The sequence below is a fragment of the Arachis stenosperma genome, chromosome 2 (assembly GCF_014773155.1).
Source record: "Arachis stenosperma cultivar V10309 chromosome 2, arast.V10309.gnm1.PFL2, whole genome shotgun sequence".
NCBI classification, from domain to species: Eukaryota; Viridiplantae; Streptophyta; class Magnoliopsida; order Fabales; family Fabaceae; genus Arachis; species Arachis stenosperma.
In genome coordinates this window covers 1378937-1403419 of record NC_080378.1, presented here as the reverse complement: position 1 = coordinate 1403419, position 24483 = coordinate 1378937, and the positions used below count along the sequence as shown (strand labels likewise).

Below are 24483 nucleotides of genomic sequence, written 5' to 3'. Positions count from 1 at the left end.
AAATGGAAGAAGAAGATACGGCCATGAGGGAGATTCTTGGAGCATGGCTTGTCTTCGAATCTGACCAACCACCACAGGGAGTAGCTAGAGTGGCGAAGTGATGGTTGGAGGCAGAGTTTGAAGCAGATGAAGTCATCATCATCATGAGGCATCAAGGGCCAGAAATCCATCTTGGAGAGGAAGCCAAGGATGGAGAGCCCGGATTGATGAAGGTTGATGATCAAGAAAGGACTAGAGGTAATTGCATGTTGGTTAATGCATGGTTATCTCTTCTCTCTCTGTGTGGCCGAACCGGTTTGTTGAAGGAGGAAGAAAGTTGGTTCGGTTTTGGCTTCAAGTGTGGAGGCTTTCCTGTTTCTTTAAAAAGGGGGAACAACCACTGTTTGAAGCAAGGAGAAAATTTGAGAGTGCAAGGCACAGAGTTCTCAGAGCTACCTGAGCTAACAGATTTCTCTTCTCCTTCAATGTATTCTGTTTAGTGTTTTCTGTTTAATTTTGTCATGTCTTGAGTCTCTTGGTAAAAGGCAAACAAGTGAGGTTTGTAATGAAAAAGCCATAGAGCGGAAAAAGGCAGAGAGTGCAAAATTAAGAGAAAAAGCCATAGATGTCTTAGAGGTCCTTTGTTCATCTATGTTGTGTATCATGATTCTGTTGGAATCCCCTTGTAGGTTGGGTTAGCACTTTACAAGTTGTAATCTGGTTGATTATAGTGAAATTCCATCATGTTTGTGATGGAGACTGGATGTAGGTTGCACTGCACTTAGCAACCGAACCAGGATATATCTGGGTGCAAGTTCTTTCTCTTTCTACTCCATTTCTGTTTTCTACCACACACGAGCAAAAGCTAGAATTATCTCGTGCCAAGTGACGAGACAAAACAAAAAGTCTCGTGGCAAGGGACGAGACAAAACTGAGTTGCTCATATCCAGTGACGAGCAAGAAACAGAAAAGTCTCTTCTGAAGGACAGCAAGTGTTAGCTTCAAAAAAGGGGGCTAAGATTCAACCCCCCCTTCTCTTAGCCACTGAAACCATCAATAACCATTTCCGACGCCTCCTCTTCCCTCTCTTCCCATCCGATCTCTCTCCCTCTTGGATATACCATAACCCTTCTCTCATTTTTTGCCTTCAAAGTTTAGTGTTAAGCATTGACGGCGGCACCACCAACTAGGGTTCATACAGATTACGATGACCTAATCAAGCTCCTTCTTATTGGCGACAGCAGTGTGAGAAAAAGTGGTCTGCTTTTGCGATTTTTTTATGGTTCTTTCACAACCAGTTTTGTAATATCAAATCAAATACTTAATTGCTTACTTTGGATTCTCACTCATGTCTCTTCTTTTGTTTAAGTTTTTTTTCGATTTTTTATTTTTCCAATTTCATGGTTACATCAAATCACAAAACTCATGTGTCAAATTATACATTTTCTTTTTTTTAATAAAAATTAAATTGTTGGATGATCATAGTTGCTTCTTTTATTTATTCATCTCCTTCTTCTTCTATTTTAATGGTCAATTTAAGATAGTCATTTTAGTAGGTATGCAGATGATTATTTTAATTTTTATGTAGATGATTATTTTAATTGGATTGAATTTAATTATATATAATTAAAATATGTTGGATGTTCAATTCATTAGGTATGCGGATGATTATTTTTATTCTTAAGTTGATTGTTATTTTTATTAATGGTGAAGTGAGATGATTATTGATGAAGGTGGAGGTAGCCGTCGATTAAAAAAAATATTAAAATAAAATATTTTGATAAATTAAAATTTCGGATGGTTATTTTTTTGAAATAACTAACTGAATTTTTTAAAAATTTAAAATTTAAAATTAAAATATTTAAAATTTAAAATTTAATGTAAAATAATTGAATGAAAAATTTTAAATTTAAATAATATATGAAGTAATTTTTATTATTTATCCCTAGCGGAATTCTTATTTTTAACACATAAGAGCATTTGTCTTACTCTTTGGTCTGGTTTTGTTCGTCAAATAGAAATAAGGTTGGAAAATTAGGGCAATGGAGATTGAGAACAAGAAGAGGAAGACGAGGAATCACGAGGTTGTGGCTCTACCTCAAGAACTGATAGAGAAAATTCTGTTACTTTTACCATTGAAATCCCTTGTTCGATTCAGGTGCGTCTCTAAGCAATGGTTCTCTATGATTTCCGATTCTCATTTCACAAAATCGCATTTCGATCTCGCACCTACCACCACCAACGATATGCTTATCTATTTTTCGCCCGTGAATTCCGTGGCTCGTTGTGTGGATGTAGAAGAATCGATTCACCGTGATTATGCGGTTCGCATTCCTGTAACTTATGAACATTATGCTCTTAGGGTTAGGGGTTCTTGCAGGGGCTTCATATTGTTGCTCAATTGCGTTAACGGTACGCATTTTGTTATGTGGAATCCAACAACTGGTTTTCACACAAGAGTTTCATATCCAAGTGGTCTTTCTTATCCACTTTGGGCTGGTGTTGGTTATGACAAATCTAGTGATGATTATTTAGTAGTTGCTGGGTGGCGTGATCGATTTGAAAAAACTTCTAATTTAAGACACCGTTGGGAGTTTTTCTCTGTTAGAAACCATTCATGGAAAGAAATTGAGACTGGGGACTTTCATAGTAACCATTTGATTAGCTGCAATTCTGGAGTGTTTTGTAACGGTGCTATTCATTGGTTGGCGGTTCGCACTGTCGGTGATAGTGCTAGGGTAGTTGTTGCCTTTGGTTTGGAGGAAAAGAATCTATCGATAATTTCGCTTCCCGATTTACAAGGTGGTGGCACCCCGACTTTAAATCTGTTTGGAGGATACCTTGGGATATGTTACACGGAATGGCAAACTTGGAGGAATGAGCTATGGGTGATCAAAGAATACAAGGTGGAGTCCAGTTGGACTAAGCTCAATATTGATTTTCCTGATGGATTCATTCCCATGTGTTTAACTAGAGGCAGTGAATGTGTCGGCAGGAAAAACATAAAGGAGTTGATGAAATTTAGTGACAAAGGAATGTTGTTAGAGTCTAGACGAACTAGTTGTGACATTCACACAATCATGCTAATGTTTGCCAGGACCTTGCTCACGCTGCCCGGTCAGTAAAGAATAAACGGCGAAGGCAATTGCTAATTGCAAACAAGAGTAGGGTATGTAAATATGTAATGTTCTCAAAATTTTCTGATTGCTTGTTTCTAGTGATCTTGCATTGTTGATTGAATGGAACGTGTAGAATGCAATGTGCATGGGACACAGTTTATTTAATGCATTTTCATTGTTTAGATGGAAAAGTTTTAGTTAATTCACATCATTGCAATTCCAAAGTCAAATTCTTTTAGAAATTAGAATTGATGGTGTTATTGACCATTTCAGTAGGTTCATCTTTGGAGTTTCATATTCTCTTCCAAACTGCTGTCTTGTATGAAATTTATAGCGTTCTATATATATCCTAGAAGATTAAAGAGGAAAATTAGTTGAATAACACTTAGAATGATAAGTTACCCCTCCAAAGCATAAAATTTTATATCAGAAACTGATCAGGTTTATGTGCTTGTATTCCCTTTAGACCCAAAACAACCCTGAGTATAACACTAAAAAGAAGACATAAATGACGTAAGTATCCAATGTAAATATAAGTTTAGCATTTTATACATGTTCAAGCAAGTTAAGAGCACTTTGGTTGTATTTGGTAAGTACAGAAACACTTGTGGTACCTAGGTAGAAAAGTCGTGTATGCATCTCCACATGACCCCTAGTGTACTTTCAGATTCTCAGTAAGTTTGGCTGTGTCTCTTATCTTTTCTGGAACTTGGAATTACTATTTGGCCGCAAATATTTTACCTTGAGGGTGTTGTCCTTTGGGTTTTTAGATATGCTCTTAGAGGATTTTTTTGCTTTCTTCATTGTGGTGTTTGTGTTCCCCCTTTTGGGTAACATTCTGATGAGGTTATAAGTAACAAAAGTATTCAGAACAACATTGAAATGAGGCACATCATTGTAAAAGTAGGTCTCTGATGTAAAAAGATGCATATACTGATACTATAACATACCCCTGTGCAGCAGATTTTTCATTGTTTTTCTTCTTCTAATTCTTCAGTTCCAATTTCAGATCTAACAGTACATGCATAAAAGAACATATTAACAAATATAATTTTGATGATAAACGGTAATATAGCTTTCAAAGTACCCTACCCATGATAGGATTGAGTTTGTTCAGGAGATGAATCATCAACAATGAGCTTTTTCTTTTTGGATTGTGTCCTGGGAAAAAAAAACAAGTATAAATCAGAAATACAAAATAAAATTGAGCAGAAAATACTATCCAAAGCAGTGCTTACTTTTGGGGTGTTATCTGAGTCTTTTTTTTTGTTTTTTGCTTTTTTACTGGTGATGATTCTTTGCTTCTGAAAGTTAATAAGAGACACTCTGTTAATACATGAAATTTTGAGAATAAACATAAAGGAAAGCAATGATAATTTCAGAACATTACTCATCATTCGATTCAGTTTTTGAATCGGAATCCTCCTGAATCTTCTTCCTTTTTTGGATTCCATTCTGGAAGGCAAACAATCATTATTAAAAAATATCCTAAAAGTGACAAAATACACCCAAGTATGTTACTATCTTTTTGGCTGTTCGGGTGGGTTGTTTCCTTTTTGGTTCCTCTGAGTCTTCTTCAGCCTTAGACTCAGAGGTAGAATAGACTTCAGTTTCAGTTGTTTCACTCTCAGATGATGATGAACTTGCTTTCCTTTTTTTGTTTTTTTTTTTCTTTTTCTTCATTTGTTTCAATTTCTCCTTTGTTTCTGCCATCTTTACAATTTTCTGAAACAATAGAAATGTTAGTTAACAGCATTCACATAAATAAAATACACCCAAGGTATTCTGTTCACTTACCATATGTTCATCCATTTCAGTTCTCATCCTTTCAACCAACTGCTCTCTATTCCAGTTTGCAATCCATGGTTGTGCAGCTCTTTCTTCTCCTTTCTTCTCTTTGTTTGTTGACAGATGGAAATAGACTATCGTCAGGACAAACAAGCAGCCGTCAATTGATTTTTTCTTTTTCAGATTGTAATTAGTGATGCCCTTGATGATGAAATTCAGAACATGGGCTCTCCAGTTGCCTTCCTTTATTTTGTCCATCTTGAAAATAGGAGCTAGGTGCACAAGAGATATTTTGTTAATTGTGGTTGGCAACAGGAACGCCATCTGTATATAGAGGATGAAAATCCTCTTGAACATGAGGCGATCCTATTCATTGCCAACACCAATACTCATCATCTCATCTGTCAGACTTTTTAGAGTCTTCCCTTGGAATCTTCTAAAAATCTGTTTGTTCTTTTCAGAAAGTTCCTTATAACTGATTTTCTGAGGAAATAGATCTCCTACAAAAAAGAAAATAACTTACAAGAAAAATCACTTGAAATACACCCAAACATTACCCATATACACCACAATATCAATCATATACACTCCAACATCACTCATATACACCCCAATATCACTCATATACACATATGTTTGTTTCTTGATTATATGATAGCAGAATAATATATTACGAAGAATGGAAGTATAGAGGTTTTCTGTAATGAGTTACCTGATGCGTTCTTTCCAAGCGCAGCCCCTTAATAGTTTGTGATGCACCTTTAGTGGCGGGATGTGCATCAATCCACCAAAACCTAAATCCCGAATGTCTAACAGCCTTCGAAGCCGTATCAGGGCCAATTCCCTTTCTTTGAGATTCAGACTCAGGTGAGAAGGAAGGAATTAGGTTGCAGGGGAGCTCCATTCCCGATCGTGAGAAGCCTTTGAGAAATTTTCCTATTACCTGTAGCCCGAGGACAATTCCTTTGTATCGAGGGGCTTTCTTTCCTACTCAGCTTGGGCCGTAAGTTAGCCGGACTTCTCCTTTCCTTATAGCTTAAAGTAAGACTAGCATTCAAGGCCTTCGAGTAGGGCTTCGGTGCCTTCTCTCAATCGGCAAGGAAGCTAGCAATGAAGGGGCAAAAGCCTAGCCCAAGCCTAGCCTAGTATGAGAATACTGGAAAAATCCAATTCTAGGTTGCTTTCTTTCCTCACTCATATTTCCAAATTTTTCACTCAACAAATGGGTTGTACATTTCAAGTCTTTGGTTTTCTGTAAACAAAGTAAAATTAGAGTCATTAGAATAAGATATATTTGTATTAGGAAAAATTGACTTGTTCTAAGACATATATTTGTGCTTACATTGTATTTTTTTTCACCTTGGTTTTTGCTTGTCATTTTTACTACAATGAAAAAGAGATGTTGTCAACAGATAAAAAATATACAAAAAAATCAGAGACATACACCCATAGATCAGTCAGACACACTCCATACTGCAATGAAAATGAGATGCTGTCAATAAATAAAAAATACACCAAAAATCAAAGACATACACCCATAGATCAGTCAGATACACTCCAATATCAGCCATATCCATTTTGTTTTTTTTAATTAAACGAAATTAAATTAGTTCAAAATCATATTCAATTCAGCCAAACATCCATAAAATGACACTACAAGGTCAAGCAAAATTAGAATAGTAACCGTTAGATTTCAAAACTCCTATATATATATATATATATATATATATATATATATATATATATATATATATCAGTCCCATATACCTCTATATTTTTTGGATTATATGACATTATATGAGTTCAGAAATATATTTAAGTTCAAAATGCCACTAGAAGCAACAGTCGGATGCCAAGTCCGAGATATACACCCGACAATAGGTCATATACACCAAAAAAATCGTCATATACACCCAAAAATCAGTTAGAAGAGAAAGAGTCTTGCATGTAAACATGCACAAACCTACTTAAAAATCATGTAAACATACACAAAATATGTACCAAATAGATCAAAACACACGTTAAAGTATTCACTAGAAGTATGTAAGATAGCGTAAACGAAGAACAGTTTCATCAGAACAGTAATATGAGATCTAAAACAAGAATAACGGTAAAACCTAGAAGAAACAGAGCGAGAAATACTGACGATATAGTGGTTCGATTTGGAAATCAGAAACATAAATGTGAAAAACCTTGCAGAACAGTAAAACAGTACGTTACTTTGAATAATATTTTTTCCTTTTTTCTGCTGATTTTTTATGGAGATTTGTATCTTTTGTTCTTGATTTCTTCTACTCTTTGCGAGGAGTTGGAACATTTCTTCAGAATCGTAATCTCTTTCGAATGTGGTTTGAAACTTGACGGTTTGCGTTTTGTTTGAGGAAGAGGAGGAAGAGTGTGCCATAATGAGCGTGTTTTGAAAAACGCCGTTGTGTGAGGCGCGTGCGTTTGACGCTCCATTCTAAAGAGTGAGTGCGCATGGTTTTTTTTTTGGATGGACCAACTTATATAGCTTGTAAGCTAAAAAGACTTGTATGTGTAATAATATTTTTAATTCATAATATATGGGCATAAAAATACACCAAAAAATCAAAGACATACACCCATAGATCAGTCAGATACACTCCAATATCAGCCATATCCATTTTGTTTTTTTTAATTAAACGAAATTAAATTAGTTCAAAATCATATTCAATTCAGCCAAACATCCATAAAATGACACTACAAGGTCAAGCAAAATTAGAATAGTAACCGTTAGATTTCAAAACTCCTTATATATATATATATATATATATATATATATATATATATATATCAGTCCCATATGCCTCTACATTTTTTGGATTATATGACATTATATGAGTTCAGAAATATATTTAAGTTCAAAATGCCACTAGAAGCAACAGTCGGATGCCAAGTCCGAGATATACACCCGACAATAGGTCATATACACCCAAAAAATCGTCATATACACTCAAAAATCAGTTAGAAGAGAAAGAGTCTTGCATGTAAACATGCACAAACCTACTTAAAAATCATGTAAACATACACAAAATATGTACCAAACAGATCAAATCACACGTTAAAGTATTCACTAGAAGTATGTAAGATAGCGTAAACGAAGAACAGTTTCATCAGAACAGTAATATGATATCTAAAACAAGAATAACAGTAAAACCTAGAAGAAACAGAGCGAGAAATACTGACGATATAGTGGTTCGATTTGGAAATCAGAAACATAAATGTGAAAAACCTTGAAGAACAGTAAAACAGTACGTTAGCTTGAATAATATTTTTTCCTTTTTTCTGCTGATTTTTTATGGAGATTTGTATCTTTTGTTCTTGATTTATTCTACTCTTTGCGAGGAGTTGGAACATTTCTTCAGAATCGTAATCTCTTTCGAATGTGGTTTGAAACTTGACGGTTTGCGTTTTGTTTGAGGAAGAGGAGGAAGAGTGTGCCATAATGAGCGTGTTTTGGAAAACGCCGTTGTGTGAGGCGCGTGCGTTTGACGCTCCATTCTAAAGAGTGAGTGCGCATGTTTTTTTTTTTTTGGATGGGCCAACTTATATAGCTTGTAAGCTAAAAAGACTTGTATATGTAATAATATTTTTAATTCATAATATATGGGCATAAAAATACACCAAAAAATCAAAGACATACACCCATAGATCAGTCAGATACACTCCAATATCAGCCATATCCATTTTGTTTTTTTTTAATTAAACGAAATTAAATTAGTTCAAAATCATATTCAATTCAGCCAAATATCCATAAAATGACACTACAAGGTCAAGCAAAATTAGAATAGTAACCGTTAGATTTCAAAACTCCTTATATATATATATATATATATCAGTCCCATATACCTCTACATTTTTTGGATTATATGACATTATATGAGTTTAGAAATATATTTAAGTTCAAAATGCCACTAGAAGCAACAGTCGGATGCCAAGTCCGAGATATACACCCGACAATAGGTCATATACACCCAAAAAATCGTCATATATACCCAAAAATCAGTTAAAAGAGAAAGAGTCTTGCATGTAAACATGCACAAACCTACTTAAAAATCATGTAAACATACACAAAATATGTACCAAACAGATCAAAACACACGTTAAAGTATTCACTAGAAGTATGTAAGATAGCGTAAACGAAGAACAGTTTCATCAAAACAGTAATATGAGATCTAAAACAAGAATAACAGTAAAACCTAGAAGAAACAGAACGAGAAATACTGACGATATAGTGGTTCGATTTGGAAATCAGAAACATAAATGTGAAAAACCTTGAAGAACAGTAAAACAGTACGTTACCTTGAATAATATTTTTTCCTTTTTTCTGCTGATTTTTTTTGGAGATTTGTATCTTTTGTTCTTGATTTCTTCTACTCTTTGCGAGGAGTTGGAACATTTTTTCAGAATCGTAATCTCTTTCGAATGTGGTTTGAAACTTGACGGTTTGCGTTTTGTTTTAGGAAGAGGAGGAAGAGTGTGCCATAATGAGCGTGTTTTGAAAAATGCCGTTGTGTGAGGCGCGTGCATTTGACGCTCCATTCTAAAGAGTGAGTGCGCATGGTTTTTTTTTTTTTTTGGATGGGCCAACTTATATAGCTTGTAAGTTAAAAAGATTTGTATGTGTAATAATATTTTTAATTCATAATATATGGGCATAATAGAGTTTGTCTTTTTTTTGTTTGGGGTCAAATAGACATACTGATAGATAGATAGATAGAATGTAAAATTAATATTTATTTTTAGAGTGATTGAAACTAAATTTTAATTTTGAGATTTAAAATTTTAGTCTTTTTAGTATATCGAAAAAGTAAAAACATAATAAACTAAAATTTTTAAAAATAAAAATAAAAATTTTAATGATATTTTTTTAATAACTAAATATTCTTATTTTATTTTTATATCTATCTAAAATTAAATATAATATAAAACTTAATTTAATATCAATTTTTCAGTCTCTATCTCAATTTCTAATTTTTTTTAGTCCTAATTCCTTTCTAAACACAGCCTGAATATGTTCTAAAACCTAAATACCGAAATTGTGTTCTTCTAAATGCAATTATTGAAAAAACATGCAGCCGGTTACTCATACATCCAACAAAATACACGTTTACAACATGCATATGTGGCACCACTTGGAACGAACAAATTTTAAAAGTAAATAAATTGAAAAAGGAGAATAAAAGCATGTATTCAATATTCATTAGGAAGACATTATTTGCGCACTTTATCTTTTCTAATTTATTTAATAGAAACCACCAGTCTACTTTTCAATTTTTCATGGAATGAGAACCTTCAAATAATGAATAAAAAATGATAATTAATAAAAAATTTATTTTTGTAGTAATATTTTATTTATTTTTATAATTTATTAAATAATACCTTTTTAAAAAATATATCACTGCTCTCATAAATTTGAACATGCTTTTATAGTTAAAAAATTATTTAACCATCATAAGAAAAAGAAAGCAATCAATACAACAAATTCTTATTTCAATCTCAACACAAAATCCCAAAACTAATTCTTTTATTGAACTATATATATTTTCAAACCTAACTAAGAACTAAAACTAACCCTCAAACCTAAATCTCATACTAAACCTCATCCAAAAGGAAAAAAAAGAAAAATATATAATAAAATGAGAGAAAAAAATATATAAACAAATTTTTTTACTAAATTCAATCAAGTCATCTCTTTTATTTTTTTTATTTTGTGTTGAATTACAAGGAAAAAAAAGGATGGGATAGTTTTCTTTTTATATATATATATATATATATATATATATATACACTTTTTAATTTGATTATGGAGGCAAGATTAGTGCTAGACTTGGATATGGAGAGGAATGGTGCTTAACATTGGTGTGATGTCAGTCACAATTCGGATCCAACAACTTCTTGAACTTAATTCAAAAAGTAAATTAACAGAGAAAACCAACCATCTGATTTCATGTAAATTGTGAAAAAATATTTTGATAATAAAAAAATTATAGGTTCGATTTACTTTATGTGAATTTCAGATCCTCCCTCCATGCAAAACGGACCCTCCAATTTGCTTCCAAAAATTAAAAAACAAAGAATTCAGAGAATCCAATTTCTTAACACCAAATCAAAACAAAAAATTGTCCCACAAATTACCACCTCTATCATCCATAATCTGACACAACACCTTCACCTCTTCCATAACAAAAAAAAATCAGCCTATATATATATATATATAAAGTGTGCTAATTTCCCTTTATTTTTCCCCCTTATCTTTTTGTTTTTTTTTTTCATATTAGGTAAAGCAAATTAGCAAAGTGAGACAGGCTTCAGTGGCTTGCATTTGCAACATGAGTTTGTCTAGAAATGCCTTCACTCCTCTCTCCTCTCCCAACATGTAACTGAAAAGGAAAAAGATTCCTACAACAAACAAACACAACCACCACTCAAAAATTGGAGACCCAAAAGAGAAAAAAAGCTTCCCATTTTTTCTTATGCATTCTTGGTAGTGATTAACCCAGAAAGGTGAAAACTTGTTGAAGAAAAAAATGTTTGTGGGATCAAGAAAATGGGTGGTATTGGTAGCAACAATATGGATACAAGCATTTACAGGAACAAACTTTGACTTCTCGTCATACTCATCAGAGTTGAAATCTGTGCTCCAAATCACTCAGCTTCAGCTGAATTATCTCTCAGTTGCATCTGACATGGGAAAAGTTTTTGGGTGGTGTTGTGGTGTGTCTCTCTTGTACTTTCCTTTGTGGGTTGTTCTTTTCATGGCTACTTTCTTGGGTCTTCTTGGTTATGGCTTCCAGTGCCTTCTTATCAAGCAGCTCATTTCCTTGCCTTATTTTCTGGTCAGTAATAATATTCTATTAATTAATATCTCATTTCTATTTGCATTCTTTTTTTTTTTTCATTTTGGGTTATGTTGAGGGCAATTTAATTGGTAATATTATTTTTTTTAAGTTATGAGTGACTAAGTTAGTATTAAGAGATTATGTCATTCACTCATTTGAGTTATAATTTGGAGGCTAATTGATGTTAATTATTTTTTAGTTAATATTAATTATTTTTTAAAATTATTTTATTTATCTTATTTTTTAAATCTTAAATAATATAAATTTTAAAATTAACTAATATTAACTAACTAAAAATTAATTATCTATATTTTTTTATTATTATTTATTATAATAAGGTAATTGTTCGGTCAAGGGTTTGAAGCATTAATATTATTTCCATAGTTTTCTGGAAAAAATTAAAAAGTAGGATGAGAGGCACACCAAGTTTTAAACCACTAATATCAAAATTGTTGACCGCACAAAAATTTCACAAAATTATAATCATTTGTTTTCTAATCTGACAAAATTGTAATCTCCAATGCATTCTAGTGCTCAATTTTGCTCATATGCTCCAACATTATGATGGTGCCAACAAACTTCAAAGCAAAATTAGAGGTGTTGGTAGCATGCCCACTACCATCTAACTACCTACTACACTAGGTTTGTTTGTTTTGGATTGTTTAGAAAATAAAAAAAGATTTTACAAATTATTTTTTATAAGGTGTAATTCTGTTTTAGTTTTTAAAGTTTAAAGTATCTTATTTGAATCCAAAAAAGTTTCATTTAGCATCAATTTAGTCCCACAGTGAAGTCAAAGTTAAATAATTAACGGAATATTTTATGTTGTATACAAGAATAAAATCGATAATCTCGAGAACAAATACAAGTTCCAAAGGCACAAAATCAACCGTTGATGCATCAATACATTTATTTATTATTTTTTTTATAATATAAATAAAATATTTTCTATAAAACTAAAAAGAATGATAAATAAATATACTGATGCATCAACGATTGATTTTGTGCCTTTAGAGCGGATACTTGTTCTCCAGATTATCGATTTTGTTTTTTACGGTTGTTATGTAGGATATTCCGTTAATTATTTAACTTTAACCTCACGGTGAGACTAAATTGATGCTAAATGAAACTTTTTTGGATACAAATAGGACACTTTAAACTTTAAGAATTAAAACAGAATTACATCTAAACATAGGGACTAATTTAATACTTTATCTTTTTTTATATAATCAGAAAAAATTGCAAAACCTATTTAAACAGCAGTACTTTGTTTAGCTTTTTATAAAACATTTTTTTTGAGATTATGATTATTTTATAAAGTTTATAAAAAAAATCATGTTTTGCTAAGTTTAACAACTAATTTTGCTAAGATCCAATGGCTACCATCTAGCAACAAAGCACTTATTGCTTCACGTGACATCAACTCCTTCATTGATGTATTATCATTGTATTATATTGTTCTAAAAATATTTGATAACAACAAAAATTTAGGTAAACTTAAGCTAAAATTTATTTTATTTAATATTCATTAATTGATAAGATAAGTTTCGACAATTTTTTTTTTATTTTCTTAGCATTACCGATATTATTCAAGGTAAATTCTATAGTATGTATAATTTTGTGTCTAAATTTTGTCTAACTTATTTTTTATGACAAATTTAAATATTTAATAATTATTTATTTTTATATTTTTAAAATTAAATATTAATTTTTATTTTTTTTTGATAAATTAAACAAATACTTTTAGATAATCATAACAATCACTATTATTCAATTATTTTTTAATATTTTCATTGGAGATTATGTTATTGTACAAAATGAGCCAAGCTGCATTAAAAAGGACCATACGTTTCCGTACCTGTGCATCATCCTATCTTATTTACTATTAAATTTTCTTTGAAGAAATTATTTATATTCAAATAATTGTCTACTGGTATTTTGATAAATTGAAATAATAATTATTAATACCAATTTCATTAAAGTGTAAATGTATGTTTCTGCTTGATTTAATACCAATTGACCAGTGTGGAAGCCAGACTTAAATATATTCTTATCCTTATGTTGTCCCTATCAATTAAATATGAATTGCAATTCAGAAATTAAGATTTTATCCCTTTTTTTTTTTTTGAGAAAAACCCAAAATAGTCCCTAGCAATTGTCTCAAAAGACAACGAGACCTTTAACAAAAATAAATATCAACCTGACCCTGAGATTTATTTTTATGGGATTAATTAGTCCTTGTGCAGGGGCTAATCAGTCCTAAAAAAATATCAAGGACTGAGTTAGGTGTTTTTTTTTTCTTTTGGGTCTCGTTGTCCTTTAGAGATAATTATCAGGGGGCGAATAGGATATTTACTCTTTTTTTTTAATGTGGAAAATAATGAGAATTTGTTTGGACAATTGGCTTCAAGTCTCTTTCCTTATCTTTTATTAATTGAACACATAACTTCATCATCAATGCATTGCACATTTTCTTCTCTGCCTTGTATTATTTCCTTTTGCAAAACCTATACACTAAAAAGACAATTATTATCTCCTTTTCTTAATGTTAGTCACTTTTTCCTTTCTTAGATGCATTAAAAGATGGTGTATGTTACAATTGGACAATTTATTCTTTTATGTAATTTGAAATTTATCTCATTTAATTTCCTCAAATAAATTAGAAAAAAAAAATGGACGTTGGAGGATAGGGGTTTCCAATTTTGTTGGCAATTATGAAAAGGTTGTAAATAAAGGGAATGATTTGGAAATAAATGGAAACTAAGTGGGGTTAATTTTAAATTATATTAAAGAAAGAGTTAATAATCAAATTAGTCCTGAAAGATGGGGCATTTTTCAAACTCATTTCTACAAATTTTTTTTTCAATCAAATTGGTCATTCAAAGATAACGAATTAATCATATTTGTCCTTCAGTGACTCCATTAATAATTTTCATTAATAATTAATGATATAAAACGTTAATTGATAACATACATAATATTTGACATGTATAATTGGATGTTTACTAGGTATACATCAAAATCTATTAATTTAGTCCATTTTTTCCAATTACATAAACTATATTCCCTATATAACCCAGCGACTAAATTGATAGATTTTCATAAACATATTTGGTTAGCGTCCAATTGAACATGCTAGATATCATATATGCTATCAGTTAATATTTTACATCATCAATCGTTGACAAGCATTGTTAATAGAGTCACTGAAAGACAAATATGATTAATTCGTAATCTTTGAAGGACCAATTTGATTTAAAAAATGTTTTAAGGACGAATTTGAAAAATGCCCAATCTTTTAGAGACTAATTTGACTATTAATCTATTAAGAATACACATTGAATTGGATGTCTGTGTACACTATGACTATGTCAAAATTAAAGTCAATCTAATTCACAAAGTTTTTAGGAGGATGGCAGCATTGATAAAAAAAAAAATGGATTTAGACACAAAAAACATTAATATTTAAGTTTTCAAAAAGTATTATTATTAAGAAATGAACGAGGTATATACTATATACTATATAGATCCATTTGGGAATTCACCTAACATAAACCCATAAAAGGAAGGGTAAAAAATAGAAGCATATAACTTCTCAATAATTGGTGAAATTGAATTTAGGTTTAGAAGTTGTTGTCATGGTAGAAAGTTGAGTAGGATTCTGAACATTTGGTACAAAGATATTTAAGCTTTAAAATTATGTGTGCTTTCAAAGCATTCTTTGAAATTCATCACTATTCTGGTACTGTTAGTTCACCCACCACTCTTCATCATTTATGGATAGATGGTTATGTCAATTGTGTGACTTTGAATGTTTGAGTACATGGTGAATTAAAATCAAGACCAAATTGACCCTAAGTTTATTGATAGGGTGATGCCATGGTGAAGAGTGAATATTACTACTTTTACAATAGAGAAAAAATAAAATAAAGACATTATGTGGAATGCACATTCTCTTTAAAATTCTAATCGTATATTGACATTATTAAAAGTAACAAATTTCAAACTTACTACTTAAAAAGCCAACTAAGCATATAAATTTGATTAGATGACCGTGTAAAACTACATTTTGAATATATCAAAACTAAGCTCTTGAAAATAATAAACCTTTTGTTTTCTTAACAAGTAGTCTTAAGACATTCTTAATGGTTTTCTCAAATTCATTGAGGGATAATTCTAGAGAGGAGCTGGTATTTTTCACCATGAAAAATTCATCAATTTCACTACCTAACTAGGATCCTATACTTGTGTGATGGTTAGAGAAAATAAGAACTTTGGTCAAATTTTTCATGAGACCACAAAACTGTGCAAGATTATTACTAACAGAATTAGCAATATTGGAATGGACACAGGTGTTTCTCCTATGCTTGGTTGCAGGATGTAGCATCTGTTGGTTCAACACAATCTGCTATGTCTTATGCATCAAGCATTTCCCTTCTAACCGATCGCTCGCGCTTTCCTTAAGCATAAGCTTCAATGGGGTAAGTGCAGCTTTGTACACTCTCATTGCCAATGCAATAACCTCAAGTGATGACACACTCTATCTTTTGCTCAATGCTATTGTCCCTTTACTTATTTCCGCGGTGGTACTAGTCCCAATCCTCCAACAGCCTCAGCCTCAGCCGAATTCGGCCGACATGATCCGGCGTGACTCCTTAGTTTTCCTCTGCCTCAACATCCTTGCACTAGTGACCGGCCTCTACCTCTTGTTCCTGTATTCCCTCTCTTCCAACACAACCATTGCGCGTGTCATTCTCGTTGGCGCCGGATTTCTATTAGTGCTTCTCTTGTTCTTGCCTGTGATTGTGAATTCTAGAGAATGGTCTTGCCTTACTAGCCCTGCTTGTTATCCGCTTTTGAATTCGAGGTTCAATCTCATTAACCTTGATGGTGGTGGCGGTGATGATGATGATTATGACGATGATCTTCATAAAGAACTCATTGAGAATGAGGACAATTATTCAAGAAATAGAAGTAGTGTAATTGTAAGAGAGAAGTGTTGTTTTGATACTGTGTTGTTGAAAGATCAACTTAAGGTTCTTGGAGAAGAGCATTCAACTAAAATGCTTATGCATAGATGGGACTTTTGGATTTATTACATGGCTTATTTATGTGGAGGAACAATGGGATTGGTTTATAGTAACAACTTGGGTCAAATTTCTCAATCATTGGGACACAATTCTCAGACAAAAACTCTTGTCACACTTTACTCCACGTGTTCTTTCTTCGGTCGCCTACTCGCCGCCGCACCTGACTTCTTGAACAGGTATGAGTTTAAGTCTTTCTTAAGTACTCCCTTTGTTTCAAAATAAGTCTCTTTCACTTTTTGGTTTCATTGAAAAAATTAACGTATCTAGACAAAAAAACAACAGGGTTTTAAAATATGTGCAGTTAACTTCATGTGAAGTTGGTAATTGAGAGCCGTTAGATGAAAATTTAGCCAAATCATTCAAATCATTTAACGACTCTCAACTATCAACTTCACGTGAAATTAACTGCAGCTGAGGTTTTACCTTTAAAATAACCCAAAAGTAAAAGAGACAATTATTTTGAAACGGAAACGGAAGGAACAGTATCTTCGTTTTAAAATAACTGTCAATTTGAACAGTATTATTTTAGAAAATCAATGTATAGTTTCATGTACATTGATATTTTAATGCATCACTAAGTGAAAATGGACTGCTAAAGTTAATGTACATTCCTATTAGATCTTAGTAGTCATGTTGATGCAATAAAATCAACACAAAGTAGTGCCCACATAAGAAAAAGAAATAGCCATGTATTTAATTTAATTTTAATAGTTTCAAGGGTAATTGTTATTAGATAAACTCAATTAGAAAGATAATCATTCATTCAAGAATTGCAAGCATGATTTCTCACTTTCTTTGCAATTCTATTGATTGAAATAGTAATTTTTTGGACACAAATTAATCTTTATTCCCTTTACATTATAATGAATCCACTAATATTGTTGTTTTGACAATGCAGGAAGATACACTTTGCAAGAACAGGATGGTTTGCAGCAGCAGTAGTGCCAATGACTATAGCATTCATTTTGCTCGCCATAACCGGCAGCATCGAAGCGTTGCGCATGAGCACGGCCTTAATCGGCCTAAGTTCCGGGTTTGTTTTCGCGGCAGCAGTTTCCATTACATCAGAGTTATTTGGTCCAAACAGTGTTGCAGTGAACCACAACATACTAATCACCAACATTCCAATAGGGTCATGTCTTTATGGCCTTCTAGCAGCTCTGGTTTACGACTCGAACGCAGACGGCGCAAGCCGCGACACAATGTGGCTGCGCCAGATGACAATGTGTTTGGGGAGGAAGTGCTACCTTGAGACATTTTTATGGTGGTGTTGCATCTCCATTGTAGGATTGGTTTCAAGTTTTGTGCTATACTTTAGGACTAGGCATGCTTATTATGACAATTTTGGAAGAAATACAAATTGAATAAGAAAATTAAAGTAATTTGGGTTGATACATAATCAGATTTTTTATATATATGAAGAATATTGCTACCAATTTCTCAAATGTGATGAGATGAAAACTAGTGTCACAAAAAAAAGAAGGTTCAAATAGCTTTTCTTGAGGCATATATACTTATGGAAACATTTCAAGTGCACCGGGAGTACCGGCGCACTAATTGTTTTAACCGTTGATTTAAATTATAAAAAATATATATAATATATATTAATTGAAATCAACGGTTAAAATAACTAGTGCACCGGTGCTCCCGGATGCACTTGAAATGTTTCCTATATTTATATAGCAAACTATATGCAAAGAGTATATAGCAAAGAGGGTATTGAAATAGAAGTTATTCTCTGTGTACATTTGAAGTATAAAATAGAGTGAAGTGATACAAGCAGTGAAGAAATTATTATTATTTATTTTTAAAAATGCTATTTGTACACTAAAATTAGTTATTAATATATTTTTGTATAAATACATGTGTGGTTTATTTTATTTTCAATGTATATTTGTATTTTAGCATATATTTTATACTGGTGACTGATTTTGGTGTACACGTAGCACAATTTATGTTTTTTGGTGGAGAGATATTCATTTGTGTAAATTATGTAAAATTACTCTTATTGAAACTAAATGTATGAACTATTTGGGTTTTCAACAATTATAAGATTCGTGATTATAGTATTCTATATACCATATACAAAGTTGAAATTATAATTCATAATTACAAAAAATATTAATTTGTATTTATCCAATATCCTTTTTTTTTCAGAACTTGATCAACAACAACAACAAAGTTTTGTCCCACTAAATGGGGTCGACTACATGAATCAAACGATGCTATTGTACTCTGTCATGTATTATGTCTACAGAGAATTCGATCAACAAGAAAATATAAAATAAAAAATTATATTTTGACAGGATTTTTTTTTTTAATGTTGTGATACCACTTCCTCTATTGTTCAACATATTTAGAGTGTATTTAAGAAAATTAAAACATTCTTCTTCATTTTTGCTGCTTAGGAAAACAATAATAGTTTACTTTTTTCTTTCCTGGTTCATTTTCGCTGTCTTTATCTACAAAAATGGAGAAGAAAAATCTTTTTTATTTTCACTGGTACAACTATAAAAAAATTTTACAAATATTTTTTTCTCAGTCTCTAACTGCGAAATGAGACTGAATGCACAAACGGATAAATTTATGTATTTTTATTTAAATATGTAAATAATGAATTTTTTATTTAAATAAAAAATCCAATGATTATAATAGTAATTATAGTGATTTGAGAGTGAAAATAATAAAAAGAAGATAATAATATTAATAACAATAATAAAAATAATAAAAATTTTGAAAGAAAAAATTAATATTAATAGAAGAATATGTTAGAATTTTATTCTATTTGTGGTCCAATTTGTTAATATAGAAATTAGTCTAGATAATATTATGATTATTAAAAAAATTTTATTAATTAATGAGTAAATATCATTTTTGTTTCCAACGTTGGGGTAAGTCCTATTTGTGTCCCTAATGTTTAAATCGTCATATTTGTATCCCTAACGTAGAGTGATTTAATGTTATCCTACTATTAATTATACTAACAAATCATATTATATTTTCAATTATTTTTACTTTGATGTATTCATTCTCAATTAGATCTCACTTGGATGTGTTCGATTTTAATATTATACCCACTATTTGTGTTTATATTATGTCTCTATAAAAGTGAATTATGTAAATGTTGTAGGAATTAGTTTCAACTTTTAATGAACTATTTTTTGGAGTGGATTATCGATTCTATCCCAGACATTTGTATTCTAACTTCAAGAATAGATTTTCAAAACTCAAACTAAAGCGCTCATGATGTGTAATTGACGGCAGAATAACATTGAATCACTTTTATAAACGTTAGAGATATAAATATGACGATTTAAACGTTAGGAATACAAATAGGATTTACCCTAAATATTGAGACGAAAACAATACTTTACTCTTAATTAATTGTATTGATAGTTGGTTTATTCTTTGATGAAAAAACACGACTATTCCAAATATATAACTTAGGTTCCCAATTTAAATCATCATAACAAAACACTCTGAATCTATTTAGCTTGGTGGTTCAAGAATTGAAAATTCTAAATAAAATTAAAGATTATTGACAATAGCTGAACATACATAAATTATTAATTTTATGAAATAACTAACAAGTAATATTAGAATAAAAATTGCATTTGTCTTATCATTTCAAAATCCAATCACTATGCAATTATTTTGATCTACTGTTTTTTAAAAAAATGTGTAGTATGAATTTTAAAATTAGAAACAATTTTTGTAAATTTATAGAATAAAAAAATTATTGAAATTAATATAAGAACTAAGAAGACGAAATGACGAATAATACTCTTAAAAAAGATTTTCCGAATTTGTGTGACAGTTGTTTTTTATAATGACATGATTTTTCATAATTTTCATAAGTTTTTTATTATTAAAAAGAAAAAAGAAAGACGCGTGGAAGAGAAGACAGATTTCAATGAATGTTTGTTTGTTGAATTTGGATTCTCAAAGTTTGAATTTCACTTTAAAAAGTAAATGTGATCTCTCACCATTTATTTTATAGGTGAGACTAAAAATAAATATGAAAGAGAAATCATTCAAAAGTAGAAGATTACACTTTACCTCTAAAGTACAAATTTAAAATTTAGAGAATCCAAATTCTTATTTGTTATATAATATTAAATGCCCTTTTTCACGTTGAAGTTGTTGGGTTTTTCATTTAAAAATTTAATTTTGCTATAAAAAATACAAACTTGATTTTGATTAAATTCTCTTATCTAAAAGTTTCAACCATCGGATCATGTTCAATTTTATTATTTTGCATGTGACTAAATTTATTTATTTGATTATGATGATTATATTTATATGCAATATAAATTTTTTGTTACATATCATATATTATGATTAATACATAATTTATTGAGGAATAGTCAGAATACTTTTATAATAATTATATTTAAAAAAGTACATAAATATTAATATGATATATTTGTAATTATTGTGAATAATATAATAAACTTACCCATAAAAATTTATTATGTTATTAACATATAATTAGATTAAAATAAAAAATATTTTAGTTCTTAATTAACCTATCCATATTAAGAAGTAATATTTTATTTTTTAATTTTAACACTTTAGTTAATATAATGAATATTATATGTATTAAAATTTTTGTCCATAAATAGATTTTAATGACACCATGATTTATATTTATTTTAATATGTTTATTTAAAGTTGAGTAATGTTAGTATAATTTATTAGTTACAACAGTAATAATATCTGAAACTGTATTTGAAGTTCATTTGTTAAGTGGTGACAATTATAAAGAGTAAAAAGATAAAATTTTCTTTCACTCAGGATATGCAGACTTTAATTATGCTCTTCGTAGGAAAGAGCCTCCAACACCTATTAATGCTAGCTAGTACTCGAGCCGAAGTAGTATTATACGAATGGTGGAAAAATCTAACCGTTTAAATATGATGTTCATTAAGTCTCTATCTCAACTAGTATTCGTGGTTCAATTCCTAAATACGAGAATGTCAAGGATTATATGAAAACTATTGATGAATAATTTGAGTCTTTTAGTAAGGCACTTGTAAGTACTCTAATAGAAAAATTGTCATCCACGAGACTTACCGGTGTAAGCAGTATGCGTGAGCATATCATGAGATTGAGAGACATAACAGCACAACTGAAAACTTTAGAAGTTGAGATCTCTGACTCATTTTTCATGCATTTTATTCTGAATTCTCTTCCTATTCAATACGAACCATTTAAGATTTCTTATAATACACATAAACAAAAGTGATTTATTAATGAATTATTGAGGATGTATGTGCAAAAGGAAGAAAAACTAGTTCAAGAACTTGGTAAAACATGTATTTTATGGTGACAAATGCAGCTAGTAAAAAACAAGCTCATAAGAAGAAAGGAAAGAGTATTACATCTCATTCTATGAAAAAAGAAGATGCATGGTGTGTCTTTTTTTAAAAAAAAAAAGACACATGAAAAAAGAGTACCCAAAATTTATAGTTTGACTTGATAAGAAAGATATTAACCTTTATGATCTTATTCTTTCGGTGTGTTTTGGATATAATTTTGGACACTTGGTGGATTGATTTTAGTGTTGAAATTCATATTTCAAATATTATGCAGAATTTCATAAGAAGAAAACCGACAGAAAGTGATTTGAACATTTATGTAGGCAATTGGATGCATTCACGTGTGGAAGTTGTTAGAACATTTAGACTTATATTAAATACTGTTGTATTTTATATTTGGAAAGAATTTTTTATATTTCAAATTTTTCTAAAAATTTGACTTTTTTTATCTAAACTTATAAAACAAATATTATCTATAAATTTTTATGATGATGCTATTGATATTATTAAAAATTCAAATATTATTGGACGTAATACTTTAGTTGGTGATTTATTCAAAGTTCATTTAATTAAAAATATTTCATCAAGTTTAATGACTGTACATGGTAGTGCTATAAATAAAAAATCTTTTATGTTATGGTATTATAGGTTGGGACACATCTCTATTGAGAGAATGGAAAAATTAGTAAGTAATATTGTTCTTAAATCTATAAATTTTACTGATTTTAATACTTGTTGGATTGCATTAAGAAAAAACAAACAAAATAAGTCTTAAAAATGTGCTAAAAGAAGTTTTGGCATATTAAAAATAATTCACAATGACATATGTTGTTCGGATATGTCCTCAAGTGGTCAGAAATATTTTTATCCTTTTTATTAATGATTATTCAAGATATATGTATCTCTATATACTTCATAATAAATAAGACTTTGAATGCTTTTAAAGTTTATAAGTGCTTGTTTGGGTGTCATTATCTTGATAATTTTTTTTTAATAAAAAATATCTTTTTTTTTATTTTTTAACATGTTTGGCAAATTTTTAGTAGTAAAAATAAAGCACTAGAAAAATAAAAAACATTTTTTTTGAGAAACGGTAATTTACTTCTTTTTTTTAAAGATATTTTTTTCCTTAAAAAAAAAAGATGTTTTTCATGTAATAAATAAATAAAAAATACTTTTATATCGTTATACCCAAACATAATTGATAGATAAAAAGATCTTTTTGCATGAAATACCCAAATATGAAATTACTTTTACTTTTTCATAAGATCTTTTAAGAAAAGATAACTCAAAAAAAAATCTTTTTTTAAAAATTTATCCAAACAAACTCTAAAGCTGAAGTAGAGAAGTAATATAAAAAGCAAATTAAGATTGTGAGATTAGATAGAGGTGGAGAATTCTACAAAAGATACTTGATATAAATAAACATATAGTCCATTTGTAAAGTATTTTCAAGAGTATAGTATTGTGGCATAATACATCATACTTGACACACTAGATCAAAATGATGTAGATAAAAGAAGAATATACTTAACAACTCCAATCTTTTTTTATTTTTGTGGAGTGAAGCCTTTAAGACAACCGTGTATATATTAAATGGAGTTTTCAACTAAGACAGTTACTAAAACACCATTAAAATTATGAAAATGTTGAAAACATAATTTGAATCATATACGCACTAGAAAAATAAAAATATCTTTTTTGAAAATTTATAATTTATATATTTTTTTAAAAGATTTTTTTTTCTTTTAAAAAGATATTTTTCACGTAATAAATAAACAAAAAGTACTTTTATATAGTTACACAAAAATATAATTAATAAATAAAAAGATTATCTTGTATGAAATATTCAAACAAAAAATTATTTTTATTTTTTTTATAAAACCTCTTAAGAAAGAGAATTTAAAAAATATATTTTTTTAAAAGATCACCCAAATAAATCTTAAATATAAAGTGGAATAAATTGTCTAGAATTTTTTAACAAAAATTAGAACAAAATTAAAATTTAATCAAATCGATAGTGTTTTTTTTAAAATAATCATGGATGGGTGGGGAAAAGAAATGGATCCTCTCTATTTTTTTCATTGAAGAGAATAAAGTGTAATTTTTCACTTTTAATTCTATAAGTGAGACTAAAATTAATAAAAAAAATAATAAATAATAAGATTACACACCGAATATTATCCAATTTTTTTATGACGGGAGAGAATCTACTCCGGTGGGAAACATAGTTGGGCAATTTTAAGAATGAAGTAAATGTTTTACATGAAATACCCAAATTGCCCATCCCTAAATCAGGTGAGTAAAAAGTTGAATGAAGCTT

General features: G+C 30.0%; 2 protein-coding genes across 2 annotated transcripts; both read left to right on the top strand.

Moving 5' to 3' along the window:
• The first annotated feature begins 1973 nt into the window (after nucleotides 1-1973).
• On the top strand, nucleotides 1974-5199 carry LOC130960802 (F-box protein CPR1-like). The gene is made up of 2 exons (XM_057886264.1): nucleotides 1974-3148; nucleotides 4916-5199. The coding sequence occupies exon 1, from the start codon at nucleotides 2022-2024 to the stop codon at nucleotides 3102-3104; it is 1083 nt and encodes a 360-aa protein (XP_057742247.1). The 5' UTR covers nucleotides 1974-2021; the 3' UTR covers nucleotides 3105-3148; nucleotides 4916-5199.
• A 6061-nt stretch (nucleotides 5200-11260) lies between these two features.
• LOC130961841 (protein NUCLEAR FUSION DEFECTIVE 4-like) lies at nucleotides 11261-18368 on the top strand. The gene is made up of 3 exons (XM_057887866.1): nucleotides 11261-11746; nucleotides 16102-17015; nucleotides 17738-18368. The coding sequence occupies exons 1-3, from the start codon at nucleotides 11438-11440 to the stop codon at nucleotides 18201-18203; spliced, it is 1689 nt and encodes a 562-aa protein (XP_057743849.1). The 5' UTR covers nucleotides 11261-11437; the 3' UTR covers nucleotides 18204-18368.
• The last annotated feature ends 6115 nt before the right edge of the window (nucleotides 18369-24483 follow it).

Coding starts and splice junctions, on each gene's coding strand:
- LOC130960802 (XM_057886264.1), top strand. CDS start 2,022: ATGGAGATTGAGAACAAGAAGAGGAAGACGAGGAATCACGAGGTTGTG.
- LOC130961841 (XM_057887866.1), top strand. CDS start 11,438: ATGTTTGTGGGATCAAGAAAATGGGTGGTATTGGTAGCAACAATATGG. Junction 11,747..16,101: donor TTTCCTTGCCTTATTTTCTG/GTCAGTAATAAT, acceptor GAATGGACACAG/GTGTTTCTCCTATGCTTGGT. Junction 17,016..17,737: donor GCACCTGACTTCTTGAACAG/GTATGAGTTTAA, acceptor TTGACAATGCAG/GAAGATACACTTTGCAAGAA.